The sequence below is a fragment of the Bombus vosnesenskii genome, unplaced genomic scaffold, assembly GCF_011952255.1.
Source record: "Bombus vosnesenskii isolate JDL3184/JDL3185 unplaced genomic scaffold, Bvos_JDL3184-5_v1.1 scf7180000013262, whole genome shotgun sequence".
Taxonomy (NCBI): domain Eukaryota; kingdom Metazoa; phylum Arthropoda; class Insecta; order Hymenoptera; family Apidae; genus Bombus; species Bombus vosnesenskii.
The window spans coordinates 2,706,383-2,728,459 of record NW_022882922.1 but is presented as its reverse complement, the minus strand read 5'-3'; the positions used below and the strand labels follow the sequence as shown (position 1 = coordinate 2,728,459).

At 39.8% G+C, this 22,077-nt stretch overlaps 1 protein-coding gene across 4 annotated transcripts in view; it reads right to left on the bottom strand.

The window, feature by feature from the left end:
- Positions 1 to 56: 56 nt before the first annotated feature.
- The window catches only part of LOC117243146 (amphoterin-induced protein 1), a 291,568-nt gene continuing 269,547 nt past the window's right edge, over positions 57 to 22,077 (bottom strand). For all 4 annotated transcript variants that reach the window (XM_033510390.1, XM_033510398.1, XM_033510407.1 and 1 more), the window contains 3 exons: positions 15,701 to 16,602; positions 14,136 to 14,658; positions 57 to 10,022 (listed from right to left, as the gene is read on the bottom strand). In XM_033510390.1, the coding sequence (XP_033366281.1) occupies positions 9,166 to 10,022; positions 14,136 to 14,658; positions 15,701 to 16,602 (2,282 nt within the window). In that variant the 3' untranslated portion in view covers positions 57 to 9,165. The remainder of the gene's footprint in view (positions 10,023 to 14,135; positions 14,659 to 15,700; positions 16,603 to 22,077) is intronic.

Below are 22,077 nucleotides of genomic sequence, written 5' to 3'. Positions count from 1 at the left end.
TATTCTTTATTAATTATTAATTAAATATTAGGTAAAGCAAGATTGAAACACTATGATGGGGTTGGGAAATATTTATTAAAATTTAACCATCGTGGAGTGTACAGAGTGGTGCTTTCAGTACATTCTCTTAATATTACAGTCACGCTAAATATTTCATTTATAAAATATGTATAGTATTTACAGTGATATACATAGTACATTGACAATAGCGTATAAATTATAATCAGCCGAAATGTTGACAGAATAAAACTAAATTCCGTTACAAGGCAAGTAGTACAATTTCTCTGGCAAAACTTCCTACAAATAATAATGATCACAATGATAGTAACAGCGCAACATAACGATATAAATCCAATAGATCGATAGAAATATTAAATATTAACGACGGTAAATATTATCAATAATAATAGCAATAATAATAACGCGAAAATTAATAAAAAGAGAATATGTAATAAAATAGAAAAAAGAAGACATAATCAACGTTCGCAAAGATTTTTACCTCGATTATCCATCCTTAACATTCCTATGTCATCTAGAATCTAAAGTAAAAGAAAAATTCTTGATCGCTACGTTTTCCCTAGAGAGTTTCTTACACCTATATCGTGACACGCAAACATAGTTCCTTTACATTTATAATAATCCCTATTTATGATAAAAACACTTTAAAGCGTTCTTATCCTGTACAACTTAGAGCTGTACGAGATACGAAAATATGTTAATGAAACGTCATTTATTCATAACTCGGCCCCATAAAAGTCCGCGTACACGCTCATCAAGTACGAGAAACCTGGACGCGGCTGATCCACAGAAAACGGCGCCCTAACAACACTTCGTCAGGAACATGCTTCGTGTTCTGCACGGTACTATCGTTACACGTTACAGTATACATGTGGAAAGTCCTATTTTAATATGTATATTCTTTAAACAAGTGGCGATGGAATGAGTTAGGCAGTTTCAACGATGATTAGGACACAATTCGAGCGATCAATCGAGAAAGCATAATCTTTTTTCCATTTAGAACTATTTGAAATAGTATTTGCTACAGATCAGTTGACTGCTCAAGGCTACTTTATGTTTTATCTCTTTGTGCCAACTTCAAAGACATAAGGTTCAAACTCTTCGTCACAAACATGCTACAAAATTCAGAGAAGTAGCCTTGAGTAACTAATTGATTTGAGACTTATACCAGCATCATCCGTAAATAAAAAAGCTTTCTAAATATATATATCTGTCTTTTTTTTAAGCTCCTTCGTATCTTCGCCAGAAACAGAGGATTCACCAATATGTATTTTTTTTTATATATAACGTGACATCAACTAATGTTTCCATAGTGTAACAAAGGAGACTTTAACCATTTAAGGGAAACATTCTAAAGTTTGTAATTTAATCTGGACAACGCTGGTTTACATCAAACCTTTATCGCATCATGTAACGAGTCGCGATGAAGTCTTCTCATAGAACAGTATTTGTTCGAACAGCTTTCAAAGCATGACCGTTCAATGTTTAATTAACCCAAGAAAATTGTTCTTGCGCGAACGTCGCGTAGATCACTTTGGGAGTTATATTCAACCATTTTATGTTTTTGTCGTGAGCGCAATTCCTTTGGATCGAGAAAGTTACACAAAACGGAATCACGTAGTTTTTCAATTACAAAAGTTTCAGTCTTCGAAGAATGGTTGAAACAGTTCGATGAATAAACAGATGCGAACATTATACAAAATTTTGCGCGATTCTCAGCACATGCAAAGGAACGGCATTTAAACAGATATGATACGCACATAATACACTTAAATTTACACGATTCAAACTATCAAGCAAGAATATCGTTAGCAGCATACGTTTAATGCTCGAAAATTAAGTTTAAGAGTTTACCACTCGTTCAGAAATTTATAATTTCGATTTTGAGATGACTTTTGACGTTAAGAGAAATTGAATTTTTTTGTCAGACTTGTATCGTTGCTAGCGATTTTCATACCATCAGTCATGTACTGAATCAAATTAGCGTTTTATCTTTCATTTCCGAGAATTAGTTAGCTGTTATAAACTCTCTCGGAATATGAACTACACTTGAAAGAACCAGCGAGAATGCGGCTGAAAAATGCGTTTAAAAACGGAAATAGGATAATTAGGAAGATTATTATCATCCCTTTTGGAATGTATTCAACATTATTCGCTTTTCCCGTGGATGCTTCTCGAATGAATACGTTATTATAGAATAAACATTTGCGAGACACTTAGCTTCCATTCTAAAAGTATTAAATGTATTCATATGACCGAATTTATCATTTATAGCTATAATTAGCTATAATTGAACGACAGTAATTTATCAACTTCCAAAAAGAGTACTATTATATTTAGTCCTATAATTTTATTTGTTCCAAAGAAATTGTTTCCGTCGATTATGTGTGGCAGATAAATTTATAAATCTCCCTCTAATAAAAATAATATTAATACATTATATAAAAAATTTATCATAAAAATGATCGGTTTGAAATTCTCTCGAAATACTACATTTTGGAACATCCACATCTATCAGTGAAATAAAATTAATTACACGCGTCTAACCTCCAGATTGTTATAGTCGGATCGGTGTATTGGACGGTACTTTCGCCTGCACCCCTACGGATGTAAATCAAGAACTTGGCGCCAATATCTCGGTGACGAAACTAAGAATATTATATACAATTTTCGATACATCTTCGATGAAGACGATAATTACCATATTATTGTGGCGCTTTGAAAACTAGATGGACGAAAAAACCACGCGATTTTTAAGTACATCTCTGGCAGCATAAGATGCAGAATGCAACTGGTCGATTTACGCGATTTTATTTTTTTTTTTAAGAAAAAAATTATTCTAACCAGTTCTGACGTTTTTTCAATGTATCAACATTTTTCGGCAACATCTATACCACGAAGTAAAAAGCCAAAACTTGTATTATGAAACATTTTCATCCTTTCGAATATTATGTTGTAACCCATTAAGCCGTAAAACGTGTCTATAAGTTACAGGAAATTATGCAATCATCCCAGGTACATCTATCAAAAAGTGATTCTACTATTGTGCCCATGCAAGTTCATTAGCAAACTGCGCAAAATAATTGGTCAAGGCCGAATTATAATTTTACATTAAACATTGCGTATTCTCGTTACCCCTTTTCTCCCGTAATCGTCAAGCTAAATCGACATCGCAAACAATTGACCGAATCGAATTTTTAATATTTCCACCTGGAGCAAACTTTATCTGGCAATTAAAACGTGGCCAAGCCGCGTTCGATCGGGCTGTGGTTCGTCGATAGCAGCGGACAAGAAACAGGGCTCGTTACGCGTTCCCATCGACGGTCGATAATTCCACAATTCAACCAGAAAACCGGTAACAAATGGCGGGACGTCGTCCTTTCAGCGTCGCTCTATTAATGTCCTCGTCGACGTCGCGAGCAGTCTTTTCACCTGTTTCCAACGCCCTCGGATCGTTTCTAGCCTCGAAACGAGAAAATCTCGCGTGTGCCTCATTAAAAATACCAACCGAGACGTGTCCTCACGAGAACGCATCGACATTCGCAATTACACGGACTTTAGGCACCGTCTTTCTCCACCGCTTCAACCCGCTTCACGTTCTCTTTCTGTCTCCCCCTCGACTTTAATTTCCGCCACGGCGTAATGACTTCAAGCGGATATATACCTGACAGGTAGATACGCAGAGTCATTAGAAGATAGACGTTGACGAAGGATCGGAGTATCTGTACGCGTCTATCGATTGGAAAAATGGTCTGCCACGAAGGACGATAGAGAACGAATGATATCGCCTCTAAGTCGTGCTTTCAGCCGGTAGAGTAGAATAGAAAGACGCATAAACCATGTTATTGCAACGTTCGAGGATCAAAGAGGGAGTGTCATTAAAGCGACGAACAGCCTAACTGCGCGCACGAAGTATCCTCGCCATAATAATTACACGCTGACTGGTATTGGCTCGTCATGCGCATCCCTGGTAAACACGTCACAGCTAATAGTACGAGAGCAGACGAGGTTGACCCCCTACGTTATAATTGCGGGGATCGTATACGTTCTATTTTCGCGTGTACGATCGTACCGCTATTCATTATGTGGAGGTAACTATAGCGGGGAATCGAGAAGGGTTGCGTTCACGCGAACGCGTTCAATGCGAAACAAATCTCATCGACGAACAGCGTTCCTTCTACTTGCTCTCTTTGGGGGCTAAAGGAGTTTTTCTCGAATCGGTAAATTTTCGATGACAATTGTTGCAAACGTGCTTCGAACCAATTAACGCGACATGTGGTACGAATTTCTCTGTGAGTCTCTACAAGTTTCAAGGTGCAAAATTAGTTCTCCGACGGCATGATCATTATTATGGGACAAATAGTAAAGTATACTGAATATTTTCAAGAAATGAAAATAAATCCTTAGCATCGTGAAAATAAACGAAAATGTTTCCCTTTTACGTCGATATTTATATTTAAAAACAAACTAAGATCATTTCTCATTTGTATCTTCTTAAATCTCAAATAAAACTAAGCATCTTTTGCTCTTGAAAAATCAAGGATGAAGAATCAATCTTCAAAAAACATCCACGCGACGTTATATTTAATCAACCGTCCCTTATATACTGGAATTTAAATCGAATCGTAATCTCGACAAATACACCGTTACATATGTAAGCGCCAGTGCGAATCAAGAAATCGGTGTAGAGAACCTGTGCATACACACGACGAGGAATTAAACGAGGAGATGATCGCAGACGAGGCAAATCCTAGGAATCTAACGACCGTCTCGACATATTTTACAGCTGCGCGAATCGCTTTCTGGATCCGGTTAATTCCTTGGGACTAAGAACGTGGAATACAGACGAAGCGTATCTTCCCCGCGCGATTGTCGTGGGTACGAATCGTAGTCGGAGAATTCGTCAAAATACAAAATTACAAAAATATACTCGTGGCGCCGTACCAACCAGTCGTGCCACGCTTGCTTCGTACGTGCCTACATTTACATATAAACAACGTCGTGAATTAGCGTGCAATTAAGGTCCTTGTGTATTTACAGGGCGTGGCACAACAATTGGATCGGACAAGCCGCGACTCTGCTAGGCCGCTTAAAATAATTCGCGACGATTCGTTCGTGTAATCTCGCTTCCGGTCGATTGTGGTGATCTTTGTGCGAAGAAGCGTTCGAGATCATTCATCGGAAATTTTCATACACATTCCTGGTTTCCTTATTCGTTCGATTTTCAAGTGTTAGAGATTTTACGTAACAAATCTCCAATGTTGTAAGTTGAATCATAAGACTGATTACCATCTTAGGGACTTTTAATTTGAAGTTGAAATAGGAAACATTTATATACATAAATGATTTTTGAGGATAGTGTGAAATTAGATTTAACGTTTACAGATAATTGCGTTCGTGGAAAGTGAAGTTTATCGAAACGAAAATAATAGAAATAATTGAAGAGTGTAATTGTTTTAAAAAATGAAAGGAGAAAATGATTCTTATTTTCTGTTACAACTCCTCCTTCGATTAATCCCTACAACGTGAATTACAGCATCGCAATCCTCTATTCACAAAGTTTAACATCTATTATCTAACAAGTACGAGTAAAACACACAAATTTCTTCTCCGTTAAATTTTCTCCTTAGAAAGGTTTTCAAAGACTATTCGTAGTAAATTCTTACTTTCAGAACAACTAGTAAGAGATAACTGTACATTGGCACCTATTTTATATTAACTTCTCTTCTTGCTCTCCTTTTAAGAATATTACATTAATAGATTGTATATTTGTTAAAACGTAGCTGAGGAAACGAAGTTACACGATCGTGCCGCGATTTTCTCCGCGCCGTCCCATCGGCATCGCATCATCGTCCTTAGATTCGTTTCGTAATACTGTTAGGTGCGTTATGACGCTCGGGGAAGATATTTCGTCGCTATCACGACGAAACCCTTTGTTTCATAAATTGACACGTCATTATCATTACCCAAGTAGTTGTAAAGAAGAATAAGACTTCTTTCTTCAAATATGTATATAAAGAATCGTACCTTCTATTTGACTGAAAATAGATAAAGTGATAGAAACAGAGTTGACAAAATTTATCTCGAAAATTTATTATTCCGCTCTTTTAGCAATTATAATAGCATATAACATCTGATCTTTCAGATACGATATCATTTTTTTGTTGTAAGTGAAATCTTTTGAATATTTAACACATAGCAAAGAACGTTAATATGGTTTAAAATGTTCTTACTCGAGCTCGGTTCTTTTTATCGTATTTATCTTTATTTGACGTTATTTAACTTTATAAAAATTATCGTATAAAATAATAATTACGAATAGTTTGTAATTTTGTAATTGGAACATTCTGGAAAAATTATTTTAATACAATACTCGAGGGATTAGCTTGATTAAACAAAAGTATGCGTCTTCCTGTTTCAAGCAAAAGACAGAATATGAAAATAATTCATTCCACTCAACATCTTTCTCTTCCATTTATACTATTTTCAAACAAACAGAACGTTCAAATCTTTCCAATTACGTGACACATCCTGTGCTTTTAACAAACAAACTCAGGTTATAATGCGCAAGCTACGTTGCTTTAAATAATTAAAAGATCGCTTTCAGAGAGGAAAAATCCAGTGAAGAAAGGTCCACAAAAGCAAATGCTTGTTCGTTGTAAATTCAGAATTAGCGAATGCTTTATGAAAAAATAAAGCCGCTCGAAACCGTTTAATTATCTTGAAGCGTTTCCTGGTGCTTGGAAGATTCGTTGAGAAAACGGGAAGCCTGTTAGGAATATTCAAAGTCGCTGAAGGGACTCTTCCGTTAGAACTAGTTTTACAGGATGAGGACTCGTGTGTTCGCAACAAGTTGCGTGAACGATCGATCCCTAAATCCTCGCCAAAGTCGGGAATGCAACGTTAAGCTCCGGATAAAGCGTACAGAAAGTATAACGAGTTCGTGTAGCTTACGAGCGATAAACGTTTAGTCCAAGAATGATCCTTTCTATATATCTGTAAGGCCATTAGAATACTGAATCGGCTAAAAATGTTTGCCTTTCGGTCATGTTGCATTTCGTTTGACACGCGAAACAGATCGATGGCCGGAAAGTATCGCGAATTTCCCCAAAACTCGAGGAACCTATACGAAGGACGTAATCGAAGCTATCGAAGTTCGATGATAAGGAAGTTTGAGTCACGTGTTCTATGGAGCCGGAAGAAATAATTCACGATCAATCGCTTTGAATGTACAGCTTCTTTTCCTCGTACACTTTTTTAAATTAAATCTGTTAATTAAACGCGAATCGCATATGCAGTTCTTCGTGTTTTACGTATACGACAGTTTTTTTTTCGTTAGTTCTAAGATCGATTTACGTTGTATCCCTAACTCAAGGATTAGACGCGCCTTGCTTTCACGTGTCGCCATTTCCATTCTTTTTCAAAGAAATTTTCGTGCAGAATCACTTGTTTCACGTACGGTTCGGCGAAACCTTAGTCAGATCGAACCATTAGAGGATAGACGAGCTATTTCTTAAGTAGTATAATACATATTGTATGTACAAGCTGTACGATGATTTCTTTTTACAACATACATTCGGCGATTCGCCAGAAAAAATGCACGTACACTGAGATCTCTCTTCGTAGATACGAAGTAGCATGGCCTTGCGCAAATATTAAAATATTTCTGAGTAGTTTCGAGGGACGAGAATAATATGAATTTGATCACGGTATTTTATAACGTCGATCGTGTAAACCGCGCTATTACTCTCGAGAAAATTCATAGGACCGATCTTTTCATACCGATTTACGACCTCGTAACACTCAGATTGAAACATCTGTGATATTTTACCATTAACAACGAATATAATCGGAAGATTTTACGTATGCGTTTCTCTCAACATTACTAGAAACAGTTATTCTAACATCTCCGTTACTTGAATACGTTTTCTTTTACATAGTGCGGAACCATGTACATGGTTTCCCGTGCGTTACTCTTAATTCCGATTTATATATCGCTAAAACAGATACCGGTTCGATGCGGTCAAGTACCAATGCGTAATATGTAATATGTAATTAAAACAATAAAGAAACATAATCTTAAACCTAAGAGAAGTAGAAAACCAAAGCATCGTTTTGCACTTCCTTTAAGGATAAAAAAGGACAATAACAAAGTCGAAATATCGTGTAAAATGATCGATAGCACAGTACACATCGACAGAAGTACAAAATTTAAATAATAATAATAAAAAAAGGGGAAATATATAGAAATAATAAAAATTAAGAGGTATCGATCACATGATCGTTTCGCAAATAGATCGTATAAGAGAACGCATCGTTTCACGATGCTGCGGTTTGAACGCGATCTTCGTTAGGCATGCAACAAGCACGTCAATAAATAAGACGAACGTCTCCATATGGAGACATTATCCTTAATGCTAATGTCCGGTTACGTTGTATTTTACATGAATTCTGTCTATGATCGTCCGTGAACGGCACAACCCGCTATCCACTAATTTTCTCGTTACACGTAGTAAAACCAGTCACGAGCGTTCGTGGCGTTTTGTTGTATCCATCGTATCGTCGAGATTGTTTCTTCCAAAAAAACGTTTCATCGAACGTTCCTCCCCGAAATTGTAAAACGATCTTGAAAGACATAGTCGATTTTCGATCAATCGCTTCGACACATTTCTCGTTATTTGCGTTATCCACCGTTGCGTCGACCTATGTAGAGAATCCGTGTGTCGATCTCACGAATCACATAATATATGCTTGTCCTCCACGCGATCGGAAACCCTGTCATGTGCCGCGAACCGAATAAATTATAAAATACATAAAAAGATACAGAGAGGATACACGATGAACAAAGAAAGAATAACCGGCAAAGGCGTCTCGTCCGAAAAATTTTGCTGGTGTTTCTCCGCCAAAATCAGCGGTTTACCCGACGAACCATGTTCACCGGATGTGGAAGCCCCCGGCACGCTCGTTCGTCAGCACGTTCGCCGGCGGAACTTACGCGCTCCAACCGAATATCGACCCGCCGCGCATCGAGGGGGTCGTTTCAACTTGAAAGGCACTACCGGTCTAATGTGGCTTCGGTCATGCGTCTCTCCTCCTCAGCACGGCCACGACCTCGCGGCCTCATCTTCGTCGACCGACGTACGTCGATCATACCTCTGTGCCGTCTTCGCCCTCGTCCTCGTACAGGGGACCGTTGGTTGACTTCTTCTTAGGTTTTGGGGGTGGTCTTGGTGGTACTTTTCTTCCTAACGTGTTGCTACTACCAGATTGTTGTTGTTGTTGCGGTTGGGCTTGTCCAACAAGATGATTACTGTCGGTCGATTCGTCAGCGAGTTTGGTTGGCCATTCGGCTGCACCTTCCGGAGCGGCTCTATCGAGTGGACTGCTGGTCAATATATTCGGTGTGCTTCGTTGTATCGTACCGTAGTGCGAACCTGGCGTTCCAGGCAGAGGTCGATTCCTCATCGTGGACAACGGTTCGGGACTTTTGTTCAACGATAGGACCGAACTACCATCAGCGGTCGTCCTTAATCCCAAATTATCGTAAACCGGCTCCAATCCATCCGTAGGCGACGTGGGTGGACCGCTGCTCCAGCTGGGTGCTCTTGGTCTGCGTGGTATCGTCACGTAGCCATGACGTGGCATTACTGGTGCGATCGACGAGCTCGTAATTCCATAGGGTGTAACGCTACGGTTGTGCGGCAAAGTCTTGAAAGCTGCTGGATATTGGTTCGAGGGTGAGCCAAACGCGGCTGTGGTGGGTGTCACATGTTGACTCGGAAGACGCGTGTTGTCGGGCGCGGTGGACGCCTGGCTCGTCGGCGATGCGCCTCGACCGCCGGAGAAGGCCAACAGATCCGGCGGATACTGGCGGTAGCTTCCGCCTCCTCCGCGGCACATGGTGCCGGTTCCGCTCTCGAGCTCTGGCGTCGCTCGTTCTTCCCTCTCGTCGTCGCCGACGCCGCCGATCACTCCGCTGCCGACACCGCCACCGATACCATCAGCTGCCAGAACATAAACAAAAAAGAAGGGCGAACGTTAAGAAAGAAAAGTGAAAGACGCGATAATCATAATGAAATATAACAGAAAAAAAAGAGATTTAAGCGTCGCCGGTCGAGTAAAAGCGATAACAATTCAGTGGCGTATGGATATAGTACAGTTGTTAAGTGGGAAAGATACGCCCCACAGTTTTACGGCTTGCGTTGAATCGGAGCGCAATTTGGAACGAGGACAAGGAGATCTCGTTGCTTCTATGAAACTGTATGTACACTCTTGCGTAGTTCGATCGACCGAGTTATTCATAAAATGTCTTCGTCTATATCTACCAATTGGGAAATTATTTCCAATATTTGAGAAAATGCAGACAGACAAATTTGGAGTTATATGTAGTATAAATATCATCCAGAATCATGTTATAGATCATTTCGACTCATCTGGTGCTACGTAAAAGGCTAAGATACTAAGACTAAATAATATAAATAAGGAAATGATTTATAATAAAAATACCCTAAAGTAATAAAAATAAAATTAAGTTTTAGAACTGTTTATGGAAAACATATATGAGGAAGATTATTGTCACAGATCCCCTGGCATTCCTCGATTGCATCCCTATTCGAATACCTTCTTTAGTATGCTATCGAAGCGAAACCTATCACAAGAAATTTCCTTTCAAACGTTTTACATTTTCCCGCAGCTAAAACGCAAAGTTCACGATTCGTCGAGAACTCAACGAAATGATAAAAATATCCATACTCGATACTTTCTTTGCTCGTGAGCTACTTTAGTTAGATACTGCGCATCGGAGGAGATTACGTAATATACAAGACCTGCCACGATTTATAACGCAAAGACACGTAAATCGATCGTGTCCTTTGAGATAAAGTTTCATCGGGAGAAAAGTGGGTCGTGATTCTTACGTGTTTCACTCGCTCCACTTCAGAGCTATAATTTAAACGACAACCAGCGATTCCATCATCTTTTTGCGTAACAAATCTGTCAAGAAAATGTACACTTGGCTTCTTTTAATCGAATATTGTTCACAGTCGAGGACTTCGTTTCGATGCTCTGCCATTTTCTCGACCTCGCGCGCCATGACACGAACAACGATATATTTTGCCGCTCCATCTAAATTTCGAGGTATACTATCCGCGTATATCTGTGCGTGGATTCGCGCAAAATCTTAGCAAGTGTCAATGGCAAGTAAACGAAAGGACCAGTGATCATAGAAGTTTTATCGTAATGTTTTTTCAGTATTCGAATTCTGTTCAATAGCAGAGTGAAAAGAGAATGTAGGCCAAGAGGTAAAAAGAAAAAGATTGCGCACGACTAACCTTCCGGCAAATGGATACAAAAGGACACCGGGTGGACGCGGAGGTAATTGAGATGCGGAAGGTAACTGTTCAAATACGAGATCCTCGACAATTTCAATTATTGTCTTTGAAAGTGTATAGACAAAGAGCCGGGAACGCGAGTATCGCATACATATGCGTATTATACGTGCAAGAGATTTCACGATGAGAACGCACAAGGAAGAATCGTTCTCGATAAAACGACAGAACCTGCTAATTCAGATGGAAGCGGTGCGTGATGATTATTATTGTACTCTCCTTTGTAGAATCCGAGGCAAACGTCGCAAAACGCGTATTTTCCTTTTCCCTTATCGCTTTAATCACCACTCTATGCGTACAACAGTCCCCCAGTACTCGCTCCCCTATTGTTCCCAGTATTTTCATTATTTACGGTAGAGAGCGAGTAACCATGTTTCAATTAACAGCAACATCTCTTTCCCTCGTCCTGATCCTTCGCTCGCTTACCCTCCATTGTCCCTCCACACCGGTTTATCTTTTCGTTCCGTTCTGTTTTCATCTTATGGTTCGACGCGACTTACCGACGTCGTTTCTTTGCGCTGTCTCCCTTCTTACGCTATACACAAAAATTGAACTACAGAGTGTGCAATTACCCCCGACTCGTCTTTCTCGTTGATCGCCGTTATTATCGTCATCGTTGCTCTCTGCGAGAAGAAGATTATGTACAACGCCGTCGCCACGATATCAGCCGTAAGCTAAAGGACAAAAATACTTGGGTCTCTGTTGAACGGTTACCCGCATCGACGTACATTATACATGGAATTTATCCATACCGCGCGTTTAAACGATCGTATATGCATATATTTACAAGTCTATCAAAATAATCGTTTCCGCGATACGTCTGTGAAACACGACGATTAGATTACGTCGTGTCTAATTAAACGACAGGCCGACGTCGGACACAGGCATTTCGCATGCAGCATTTCTTTTACGGAAAACGAGGTTGTTCGCGGAGAAAAACGCTATCAATAACGACCAGACGCAAATGACGAATGCCTTTCACCTCTCTTTCTCTCTCTCTCTCTCTTTCTCACTATATTTCTCGCTTCCTCTTTCTCTCTCTTTGTATCATTACATGTTGCACGCTCTCATTAATCTTGCAACAGTCTTGGTCGATATTCGTTCACCCAGGATCGATGGCGCCTCATTTATCTGTCGACGGGATTACTGAACCTCGCCAGCATTACGGCCGACACGATTGTCTTAAAGTTAAATACACTCGCCATATATACGATTCAATTAATCTATTCCGTCCTTTAATTAGCGACGATACCCAGTTCCGAAACGGAGGCGAACGTATGTTTTCGAAGGAAATCGGAAGATTAATGGCTGCGGTGTTAACAATATCTAAATTGGATTTCGTTTCGGCGCACCGTTTATCGGGGAAATTCCTTTGTTCACGGTTCCGTTGATTGATCTTCGTGTCAATATCAGCGATGATTTTGCCACGAAACATCGTATTACGTTGTACCACGAATACGTACACGAACAGAGACAGTTTGTCATACTCTAATTTTGAACTCTCGATATTTGGAGAAATTTTTTTTTTTGAAAACAAAACGTTTTTAGGCCTTTCTATCGGTAAATTTTGGGGTCAAAATGAGCGCAATCTATTCTTCATGGCCTATTGTTGCGTTTTAATTAAAAATGAATTCATTGTTCATAAATTTCCATTCATAGTTTCTAGTTCGCTGTTCAATAGAACGAGTTAAAGGATACTTCGCGGAAGAAACAAAGAACTCCGTTTTATTCAGTGTTTTTACTTTACGCACACCCAGTTACGCAATTTTTGCTGCAATGATATCCCTTTTTACGGTTAGTAATAAAACAGCCAATAGAAAAACGACGGAACGTTTAGTTATATAACTTTCTACAATATTATTTCTTTTGTAGTAATAGCTAATTCTAAATGCAATTCTTCTTTTCATAGAATCGTAACCTTCTCGAAATGAAAAATATAAAAGACGCCTATGAAATATGTATATTATATACTTTATAACATGTACATTTTCGTGATATCCTTTTATATTCTTACGATTGTTAGAGACCTTTCTTTGATTATCGTACCACAAGTATGTATTTTGTGATACTGAAAAAAATATACATATACTTTTTAATTAAATTACCTTTCTCTCCGCTTACTCTTTTTATAAAAATTAAATTGACCCCATCTACTCGATATGTATGAAGTGTTTGACCCTATCAAGAGTAACCCTGTTTAATATACACTGACTCGTGAAAATATTTGAACATTTTCCATAGAAAACATTTATGTGCATAATATTGTATGCTTTATGTAAAACACATCAAAATTTCATTAGCACCGTAATCAAACAGGCCTCAATATCCTTTGTATAATATATCTAACGTATTCGTACAAAATTTCCATGATTCTTCGAATGTTTTCTTGACCCCGTGTAAATTTACCATTCGTTCAAATAATTTTCTAGAATTTTAATCGAAACTTAAATTTTATTTAAAAACTTCCGCTCGACACCGAACAAACGCGAAAGAAATATTTACGTAACATCAATCCTCGGAAAGTTCACAGTCGGAAACCCATTACTCGTTCGATTTCCTCGTTTCGTGTTCGTGTACGATGCACGCGAGCAGCAGTAGACGACCATCGAGCCTGGTTGATCGTCGAGCGTTTCGCGAACGTCTCGACGTAATCGCCGCTCGGAAGCTAACAAATGGTTAGTAGCTAGCACCTGGCCACGCACTGTTTAGTAATGTAAGCAGTGTACTGACCGAAGACTGAGTCGTTGTCGAGCAATGTACGGTTCAGCTCTGTCATCTCGGTGCCGTGCGACGTCACCGAAGGCGCTTCGTATCGTCTGGGTGGCTTCACCACGGGATTTATAGTCGTGATGAGGGACTTCTCCTGTTCACCGAGGCCGTGGTGCTCCATCGAGGCGGCCTCTAAGCTCTTCTCGTCGTGCCTCGTTCGTCGGCGACGACAATAACACACGCAAAAGGACACGGTCACCACCAGAAGTAGCAACGCGGTCACGCCCAAACCGAGCGCGAGAGGCAGACTAATTATATTGTCCTTGCCGCCCATGGCGTCACCAGCGATAATCAGGGTCACGTTCTTCTCTGTATTTCCGCCCGGACTTTTCGCCAGACAGACGTAATCACCCTTGTCCGAAGAAATAACGTCCGGTATCGTGAGGTTCAGCCATTCGTGGCTCGATTTCAGGATGTAGTTTTTCTCTCCGTTGTGTCGTCTCGTATGATTGTTCAAGATTCTCGACCGATGTACCCAGGCCAACTGAAATACAAAAGTAAAACGATTGAAACATTTTATTAATTTTCGAATTTATGGTAATTGTGCCTCGATAATCTAAAATTGTTGTATCTTTGTTATCTTTGTCAGAAACTACATCAGAGGATTGTAATTTACTCAGATGGCAATAAAGTGTACGTACAAACGAAACAATTCTAAGGATGTCCTTAATTTTCAGTTTTCGTGCTACGAAAAATTTAAAGGGCTTCGCTAACGTATGCAAAGGCTCGCCCAACTGCGTTCTTTTTTTGGTAGGACGTGATTTCAAAAGACGCAGTTTTCTCTTCACAAACTTTTTCTCCTTCTCCTTTTCATACTTGCCCATGTGTTATTCTCCGCAAGGACATTTTCGTTAAATCATAGAAATTTCGCCACACAGTTTTGAGTCAGTGGCTCACGCGGACCTTGTGCAAATTGTTGTGGAGTATAATACGTCGAGGAAATAAATCGATATGGCGAGACAATGGACCTTTTTAAAAGATACCATTTTCGTTTAGTAGTTTATAACATTTTAATACAAAGTATTCATTTGTTTTATCACAAAAGACTTCTTTCAACAGATCTATTTTATAAACCCTTCGAAAATACCGAAAGTACTAACAATTACTAAGACATTCTCTACAAAAGAACGCATGTTCTTAGCTTGTATCTTATCCAAGTGATTACGATTAAAATTACAAAACACGAGATCACGTTAAGAAAAAGATCTCTTCCACGGTGAGATCCGAAAACAATGTTGAGTCGGAGATCGTTTAGAAGCTTTCAGGCTAAGTTGCCTGAATGCGGGCTTAACCAGCGCAATCTTTCCAACGGATCTAACCTCCGCATCGAGCCAGATTGTATACTAAATAGCTTGTAAGCTACTGTAGATTACCGCAGTCAACATTTCTCGGACTTAATTGCGTCTTGCTTTACAATACTTCATGGTGTGCATTCCGTCCTATTTTATCCTCGTCGTTTAACAGAGTTTCTCCCCATGCTATGCAACGAATAAAAATGCAAACGACGTATATACACGATATCATACCTGCGGTCGTGGGATCCCAGAAGCCTTGCACCAAAAGGTGACGTTGCCTTTGCCAACCTCGACCTTCACTGATGGTCCTATCGTGAAGATTTCAGGTCGGCAAGCGAATTCGTCACTGCTGACTTCGTCCCACATCTTCCCTGCAAGGGTAGCTGGTTGCTGGCATGTAGTGGGTTTCGTATACAGCTTTCGTTCTATCGTCCAATCGCGAAATTTCTTCAGACGGCAATTGCAATTCCATGGATTGTTATGCAGCTCTAGGCTCCCAAGCTTTGGCAACGTCTCGAAGCTCTGCACCCTCAATACGCTCAGATTATTCCCATCCAAGGTCAACAATCGCAATTCCGGAAGATTACGAAAGGTTTCCTCCTCCACTCGCTCTAACTCGTTGTTAGACAGCATCACCTTTTGTAGATATGCGAGATCGTGGAACAAACCGTTTTCCAACACCTTCAGCTTGTTCTCGTTTAACAACAGTACCCTCAATCGTTGCGTCTCCCTGAACGTACCGGGATACAAGGTTTTAATGTTATTTCCTGATAAATCGATCTCAATCACGATCTTCAGGCCATTGAACGCGTCCGTATGGATCGACTCGATCTCGCATTTTCGCAGCACCAGCTTTTGAAGATTGACTAGATGCACCCGACTGAACGAGTCGTGCATCAGGTGCATGATACGATTCCCGGTCAAATCGAAGTTCTGAATCTCTGGCGACAAACTGCTGGGTATCTGCGTGAGATTCTGCTTGATGCATTCGGCGGTCTTCCTGCCGGAGATCCATCTGCACTTGCACGACGACGAACACAGCCCCGTCCAATATTCCTGGCTCCAACACACCACGACCACCAGCGTCGAGTAAAGTAACAGTTTCGCCGTTCTTAGCTCCATCCCGAGGATTTCTGTTAACAAGAGAAACATGACGGGCTAGATTAGAACATGTTCAAGTGTGTACTGGTTACGGGCGCGTTACTCGTTCCGAAGGGTAGAAAGGGGTTGGATATATAATTTGGGGACGTAATCGCCCGTTTGTGTTAGCAACTTGGTCGTTTCACTAAGAGGTTTATATTAAAGTCTCATTGTCTCGTATTTTATCGTTCAGAATGGTAATTTGCTATCCATTGTCAGTAAAGTGGAGAATATAATAATAATAATAATAATAGTAATAATAATAATAATAATTTAATTTAATTATTATTGATATTCATGACCTTTTTTCTTTTTTTCTTATATGCATTAATTTGTATGAATACATGAACCAAAATCTACATGTACATAAAAATTTCTGCATATTCCAATCGCATCGATTTATACATTCTTGCTTATTAAATTTTAGGATCATTGTAACATTTTTTTCACTATTAAAAGCAAGTGAAACACTTGGGATTCTAGCGAGGTCTTTTATATACAGCATCCACGTAGATTCAAACTATAAAGTTCAGACAGCGCAATGCTCTGCACACCATCGTCAATTGGTACTTTTTGCATAGGTCGTAATCCAGTCGACGGATCTGTAGGGTGTTAGCAGCGGGATTTTTAATTAAAAGCATTTTTAACTGGAAGGTTTACGCAAAACCTTCCTCTTCTCGGACGTTGTGTAGTTGGAAAGCCGAGTAGCGCGATCAACAGGAGGAAACTCAACTTTCCCTGTTATCAGGGGAAGTCTACGAGTGCGGTTCTCTGCGATGCTTCCGAGCCGTCAGCATCGGTTGCCATCTCCGTTAGTTGTGCTCTTTCACCCCCTTTTTTATCGTCTTTTTCTTCCATCCAGCCTTCCATTCTTTTTCATATTTTATTTTTTTTACCCTCTTATCCAGTAATACTCGGTCCGTTTTTTTCTTTTCTATATATCTTACTTCATTTTGTTAATCTCGAAACTAGAAACTTGCGGTGGGCCAACTTAACGTACATTGTTAGCAATCTAACTTAATATCGTTTTGGTACACATTCGACCGTAGACGCCGCGCCGGATAGCTGAACTTAAATTAATACAATACGACGCCGAGCACACTTTACCCCTTTTATTATCATCCGGGAGTTCGAGGTTGTGCATCAAATTACTCTTTCTACCGGCGGGTACCACCGGGTACAATTCATTTTGTGCCTCCCGACGGGTATGGAGGCCGGAGAAAAGGGTCGTGAAAACGTAGACTGAGCACCGACGACAACGAGGATGTCGCTAGGCGTTCTTACTATTTGAATTTATTCCAAAAATCCAGGGTGGAAAGGGCAGAATAGAAGGAAGGCGCGCACGAACACAAGGCCGAGTCATATTTTTCCTCTGGCGTATGTGACGATGAAAAGCAAAGAAAATAGGAAAAATGTGATCCCGTGTACCGAGATGAATCGATTTACTTTGGGAACACTCTCGAACATGTTGTAACAACGTCAATTCCCAACGCGGGTCTCGACATAAGCGAGTGCGTTTACGTCGGTTACACCAATTCGGTTATCGTTCGCTTCTATTCCGCGGCCGTGACGTGGCCTGTACACGCTCGACAAACTACGTTTATCAAGTAGCCGCCACGCAACCTACGTGTAGCGGTTTCCATGATCAAATATTTATAACCCGATCGTGTAATTGGGTGACACGCCGTGTCAGCCGGTTGACTTTCGTTCCGATCGTTTTGCACTGAAATTCCGTGTCCAATCGGAACAAGTACGTATGTACATAGGGTGTGTTGGAGTTTTATCGTTTCAACATTTTACGTGCAATTTGACTTGTTTCCCTATCAAACTTATTATTACGCAAGAGTAGCATAGTTAACTTGTGTTATGTTGTATAATATTAATATCGTTGGTGGCTTAGAACACACCCTATCTTTGCTACGTCCTTGCGATCATTTTCTACCCAACTATATCTTTCTAATTTCATGTTTGATATCACAAATATTACAATTCCCTCTTGTTTACCAAAATGGGAGCAAGGTTGAAATATAAAAATTTGATAATAAAGCAAAATTAAACATTACGTCTCTGTAATTAATCATCAATAGCACTCGATACCAATTAATAACAAACAACAGAAAATGTTAATATAGTAAGGTTTCACTAATAAAATTGGCAGCATTATTTTCCATACGCTTTTTACGCGTTTCAACTGCGGTAAAATTTTCGATCAATGCCGCTCGTTCGATAGTACAGCGAGGATTCGCTCAATCTTCGAATCGTGTTATTTACTGCGCTCGGTAAGCTGTCAGCCAGTTTCAAATATAAAAACATCGTAAAATGCTCCCTTAATTGACAGTGCGAACAGTGTTACGTGATAATCGGGTCAGAATTGAAAAAATGGCGTTATCAACGGGAATTAACGCTCGATGCAAACGATCGTCATCCGATACGAAACGACGAGATTTTCTACATTGACAGCGAAAAAACAATCCTTGTTTGATACCGTTTATCACTCACAATAATAACAAAAATATCGCCCCTCGGTGTTTATAGATATACAGGGTGTCCTATAAATAATAGCAAATTTTAAATTCCATGTAATACAAAGTCTATAAATATTTAACTACAACGGTAGAATAAAGATAAAAGCACACGCTATATAACAAGGAACGCTTTGAATGATATTCAAAGCGTTCAGCATCTTGATAGAAAATTTTGTACCTTCCTTGGAATGAACATTACAAGCAAGTTATTTAAAAAAGAAACTAAGAAGCCTTTTAAAATTATTCTAAAGTGAAAATCGTTTAGAAAATATTGCTTCCAACGGTACAACCTTCGACAAAACTTCAGTGATAACCATCAACGAATAAAACGACTAGATTACTCGAAACAACGTCCCTATTCTCATATACTGTTCTGAATACAACATAAAGGAGACACACGTCGTATCTTTCAAACGGTAGTAAGGTTCATTAAATTGATTAACCTCGAGCATGCAGAAAAGCATAGAACTATGCTGGAAGGCCAGAGAGGATTCCCTCTCGAGTATTTATTTCAGCCGAGAATCGAGATCCTTCAGGGAGTGCAGAGCCCTTGTGGATCGCAAGAACTTTCCACATGCAAGGGTCGTGCGCGTGCAACCCCATGCCTTCGTGCTGGAGAACTTTTCGAAGTCTCCGCCCGCTACGGAAAACTCATGGTTCGCGTACTTCACCTCGTCCTATCCTCTCATGGACTTTATCGTCGGAGGACTAGGGGCACGATTCTTTCGTGCCGGCTTTTGCGGTGAACCAGCGTTACAAGACAAAATAAATACGGTTCCAAGCTTCATTGCTCGTTACATCGTTCTTCACGTTTCCTTTTCTATTCCTTCTTTCCATCGTCCGCCCCTATCTGTTTCTTCGTCTTCTTTTTTCTTCTTTCTATTCTTATGCTCCTACTCCTTTGCTAATGTCTCTTTTACAGTCTCAAGACTCACACTGCGAGCTTTTTCTTCCTCTTCTCTTAGCGTCTGTGCGCCGTACTGGTTTCACCTGATCGTTGTAACGTGCATCGATCGTTCGCATTTGACTTGTAAATATCCGGCAAACCAGGACATTAGATATGCATAAGGCAAAAGTAAGCAGTTTATATAGCCTGCCGCGCATGTACAGCGTTAATCATCTCACGCTGGGACCTCAAGTTCTGTCGAAGTAAATATCGACAATACCGGGAAAAGGGCAAAGGTAGATGCTACAGAGGGAAAAATATTCTGACAAATACTTTATAACAATCAAAATATATGCTGTTAAAGCATATTTCCAAGTATATTTCTCCAAGTAAATTGGAGAGGCATCGAGAGTCTAAAATGTAAAAATTTTGGAGAATATGATCTTGAATAAAAACGTTGATATCTAAGTTTAAAATCTTAGAAAATATCTCTGACAATATTCCATTTGTCTCTTGCAAATAATCCGTATGTATCTATATCGCTAACAGCTATCGAAATTTTAATCCTTTAAAGCTTAAAAGATAAAGCAAAATGAAACAATGCATATTAAATCGTAATTGTTCCTACTGACGATCACCATCCTCTACTTGATCTATAATTGTGGAACTTCCTCTATATAGAATATAGAGAAAGGCTGAATTTTGAGGCGAACTGGTAGTGGTGTGTCCTTTGGAAACACCATCCGGAAAGGAAGTACTACGTGCCTTGTTCCAGAACGTGCACACTCGGAAGGAGTTTGACGTGGACATACGTCCTTTACGTAGGCACGCGTGCATGCAAGTCCAGCCCTCTCGCGGTGCTTTGCATGGCCGGGAAAAATGTCAGATAACGAATCCTGTCTTTCTCTTCACCGGCTGAAATTTCAAATTCAGACTAGGTTTATCAATCAAAATCATCCCTGGCCATGCTGCCTCTTCCGCCGTAGAGTTTTCATAAAAACTTCATCGATCATGTGTGCCCATATTCAGTAAGATTGTGATCTCATCTTATGGTTTTTGGCAATGGGTATTTACGTAGTACTGTTTATAAACGCATTTTTCTTTCAGAAGATCGCACGATTTTACTAAAAATTTGATCTTTTTACGATGACGTTAAAAATTTAAGCTAACTAATGTATTCTCTTATAAAAGTCAATATCTAGTCGATGAATCATACAGGAACGCGGCTATTATTGATTCTCTTTCATGGCACGCAAAGTTCGATGTTATCCTAAAATCGTCAAGATTTAAATTTGTCGGGTAACCAAGTATAAGGCAGCCGTTAGTTTAAATAAATCGAAAGTTCGGGCTACGATTGCCAATGAAATTTTATCTCAAGAGTAAAACTTTTCTCGCACAAACCGCATCCCGGCAGAATTATCAGCTCGTCAGGAATGAGACAACGCGTCTGTTTCGACGCAAGCCAGAGAGAAACAGGAGGAGGGCTAGGATTTTATTTACAGTAACGTTTAAATTGAATTTCCAATCTCGGAAAATCGCTACGGCGAGCCCCGAACTCCAGAGTATTCGACGCTTTGCGGTTAATACATCCACGCTGAATTCGAAAATCGTTATTCCGTCCGCTAAACCAATCTTCGCCATTGCCAACGAGGTTCGCGATTTTTTCCCTAGTTTTTTTTATTCAACGGTCCGTTCGCTTCGTAGCATTTTTAAGTCGGAAAAAAGTTATTTCGTATTTTCACCGTATTTTATTTTCGTGTCTGCATATACACCCATACATATGTATGTTGAATTTTTCGAGTGTGAGTAGTGTTTGCAACATTTCCATCCTGAACACGATTTTAAACGATCCACGGTTCCTAGGAACCGATTCATACGTATACTCGAGCGTCGATTAACGGATCTTTTCACATGCAAAAAGCTTCCTCTCATCGACGAGACTCTCCTCGCTTAATATCCGCTATTTCGCGAGTAATCGTCGAAGCGGCAGCCAATAAATTACGAGGTGATCGCCGGTTTGCCAGGCCATTATAAATCCTATCGGTCGCCTCTGTCAT